Source organism: Propithecus coquereli, unplaced genomic scaffold, assembly GCF_000956105.1.
Source record: "Propithecus coquereli isolate 6110/MARCELLA unplaced genomic scaffold, Pcoq_1.0 Scaffold177, whole genome shotgun sequence".
Classification (NCBI taxonomy): Eukaryota; Metazoa; Chordata; class Mammalia; order Primates; family Indriidae; genus Propithecus; species Propithecus coquereli.
The window spans coordinates 104,822-107,938 of record NW_012142412.1 but is presented as its reverse complement, the minus strand read 5'-3'; the positions used below and the strand labels follow the sequence as shown (position 1 = coordinate 107,938).

The window sequence follows — 3,117 nt, the reverse complement described above, 5'->3', positions numbered from 1 at the left end:
TGGTCTTGCCTCTGCTAAAGAAAAAAAAAAAAAAAAAAAGGAAAAAAAGAAGAGAAAAAAAGGATTTAAAGGAGTAGAATACAAGATTGCATAGTCGTAACCAGTAGTTACAGAATTCGATTTTAAAATAAGGTATAGAAAAAAAAAATCTAAGAATATCTAATAGGCATATCAAAATTAGCATTAAAAAAAAAAGTCACCAAACCATAATGGGGAATTAATGAACTTGACAATTGCATTCTCAGGAAACCAAGAAAACTGACTACAGAAATTGGGTAATTAGGAACAAGGTTTACATTTAAGCATAACAATGATCCCTTGATGACTTTGGAATACCTAGTTACAATGGAGTGCCAGCACATATTCTAGATGTGTATGAGGTAGGAAAGTAACTATGTATTCAGGGGATATTTTGAGTACCTAAAGGTACAGAACATCTGTCCTTATTTAGAGAACTTGGTAGCAAAAATATAGTCTATATTGCTATAATACTAGCATAACAATAACAGTTCACCCAAGGTTCATAGAGGGGTCCACAAAGGGAAAAAGCAAAAGCCAGGAGAGTATTCTGCTAGTGATGGACTTTAAAGATAACAATGAATGCACATCACTTTGCAGTTCCAAATTTAGAAGTATCAATGAAATCAAGCATTCAATACACACACATTTTTGGAACTCAAAACATGAAGTCAATAAATAGCTATTATGGTTGTGGATTATCAGTTCATTCATTTATTCAACAAATATTTCCTGGGTGCCTATTATATTATGATCCCATAGTAGGTTACAGAATACAAATATAATCAGTTTGTCTCCTGGGGCAGGGAAAGAGACACACACAGAGGATTACAAAACAAGGTGATGAATAACATAACAGAAACATGCACAGAACTATGAGAGCAGATAACATGAGTTCTCTAGAGCAAGTGGTAAGTACATCCCAAAACGTAAGTAATACTACCGGTGGATCAGGGGTGAAGCACACTCTAGGAATCAGCACGCGTGTAGGAATGGATAGCTTAAAACATTTTGGAAAGGCAGGTAGCTCAGCACCGTTGCAGATTAGTATGGGAGGGGGGCAGAAGATAAGAAAAATGCTAGCTCACAAAGGGGGCTGTGTGCTGCTAAGAGTTTAGATGTTTAGCCTGTAACTAATGGAGTGCAGTTGAAATATTTTTGAGAAGAATGACAGGCTCGGATTTGTGCTGGGGAGAGATTATTTTGGCAGCACTGTGCAAGTGGGAATGGAATTTAGGGCCTAAGAAGTACAGCATATCTATGGGTCTCAATTTTTCAGTTTGGGAAAAACTTTAACAAAATATCCTGTGGAACATTTCATCCAGTTCTCCAGCTTTACTACCTTAAAAAATCATGACCTGAAACTTAAGTAAGCAGAAGTCACCTCTCCCCAACACACACACACATGCTTGCTTCACATCAACATGATGATGTGAGCTTCTAATAAAATATTCCATTCCTTCTATCAAATTATTAAATACCATTAGCTATAGATACTACCAACATTCCCTTAAAACCCATAAATACTGTAGCCCAGATTACCTGGAGGACCTTGTAAATTGCCTATGATCCCTTTATCACACTTTGATAACCACTGACATACAAACAGAGAGAAGGAAGTCAATGGGTCATTGAAACGTAAGTGAAAGTTAATCAAACAAGCGAAATTGACAAAGTCGACCTTGGGAAATAGTAAGTGGAGTTGTTATTTATGAAACGAACAGGTACAGAAAGAAGAGGCAGAGTCTCTAACGTAGCAGAGCTGTCAACGAGTCTGTGTAGTTAGGAGCTAAAGAATGGCCAGTCTTGTATGAAACGGCCGGTAGACGGAGCGCCTGTGACAACTAGTTGTAGTAGTTTGCGGGCAAGAGAGGAAAAGGACCAGGGTAAAAAGAGGGTGTAGGGCATCCTGGGGGTGATTCCACCCGCCGCAAACAGGAGACAATGAGAAAGATCGAGGCACATTTCAGAGCCGAGGAGAGGTAGGAGGGTGTGGAGCCGGGAGCGGAGACTGGGTTCCCGGGCTGGTGGCGGGAAGTTAGCGGATGAGGAAGAGGCACCCCAGGGATGACTAGAGTTTGCAGGGGCAGTGGAAGCCCAGGGGCGTCGGAGGCTGAGGAGGGAGCAGATCTCAGGGCGGAGTGCAGGACGCAGACCGCGGGGACGCCGAAAGAGGGACGGGGAGACCGGAGGTGTCACTCGTGACTTGCCGGGGCAGCCCTCCCGCACCCAGCCCGGTACTCACAGAGCTCAGAGTACCGATGGCAGCCCCGGCCCAGCTGCTGCAGATAGCGCTGCAGCACGTCGGTGAGGAGGTGGCAGGCGCTGAGCTGCACCGAGTCCCAGCCCAGCGCCTGGCAGATCTGCGCCACCGAGACCCTCAACAACGACCTGGAGTAACTCTCGCACATCCCGCTGCGTGGACGCCACCGCAGCCCTTGCTGCCACCTCTCTCCGGCCCCGCCGCCTGACCTTAGCAGAGCCCCCGATTCATCCTCAGGGGCCCCCGCGGCGGGGAAATCGTCCCCTGGACCCCGGGCGACCACCTCAAAGCCCCAGCAGCAAGGAGCGCGCCTGCCTGAGAGCCGCCATTTTGGACTCGCTCCGCCTCCCGCTGGACGGCCGCCGGGGCGAGGCAGCACGAGACGAAAGCCGATCGCGCCGATGAGAAAGCTCCGCCCCGTGGGAGCACAGCGACTGTCTCGGTATCGCCCGGCAGGCCTGGAAGGCGGCCGGAAGCGGCCATGCGCAGCGCCGGTGAAGGGTGCGCCCGGGACTGCAGGTGCTGGGGCCTTCTCGGGGAGCGCCCACCTGGGGAGGAGGGAGGGGAGGGCGTCTCTGCTTTACGGGCAAACGAGGGAGCTGGGATATGACATTGAAATGTTAGAGAGTTAACGTTAATAATGTCAATAATGTGGAGCGTTAAGTGTTAGAAGTTTGGGATGCTCCCCAAAATGCGGATCTGATCTGGTCTTGCCTCTGCTAAAGAAAAAAAAAAAAAAGGGAGCTGCTTGCCACTGTGTAGATTAAATAATGTCCAAGCTGTTCAGCATGTCATTCGAAGTCCTTCACAATAGGGCCGGGAGTAGGGCGAGGCCT

At 47.4% G+C, this 3,117-nt stretch overlaps 1 protein-coding gene across 1 annotated transcript in view; it reads right to left on the bottom strand.

The window, feature by feature from the left end:
• The window catches only part of TAF3 (TAF3 RNA polymerase II, TATA box binding protein (TBP)-associated factor, 140kDa), a 179,118-nt gene extending 176,465 nt beyond the window's left edge, over positions 1 to 2,653 (bottom strand). The window contains exon 1 of the mRNA XM_012642186.1: positions 2,264 to 2,653. Within this exon, the coding sequence (XP_012497640.1) occupies positions 2,264 to 2,429 (166 nt within the window). The 5' untranslated portion in view covers positions 2,430 to 2,653. The remainder of the gene's footprint in view (positions 1 to 2,263) is intronic.
• Positions 2,654 to 3,117: the final 464 nt, after the last annotated feature.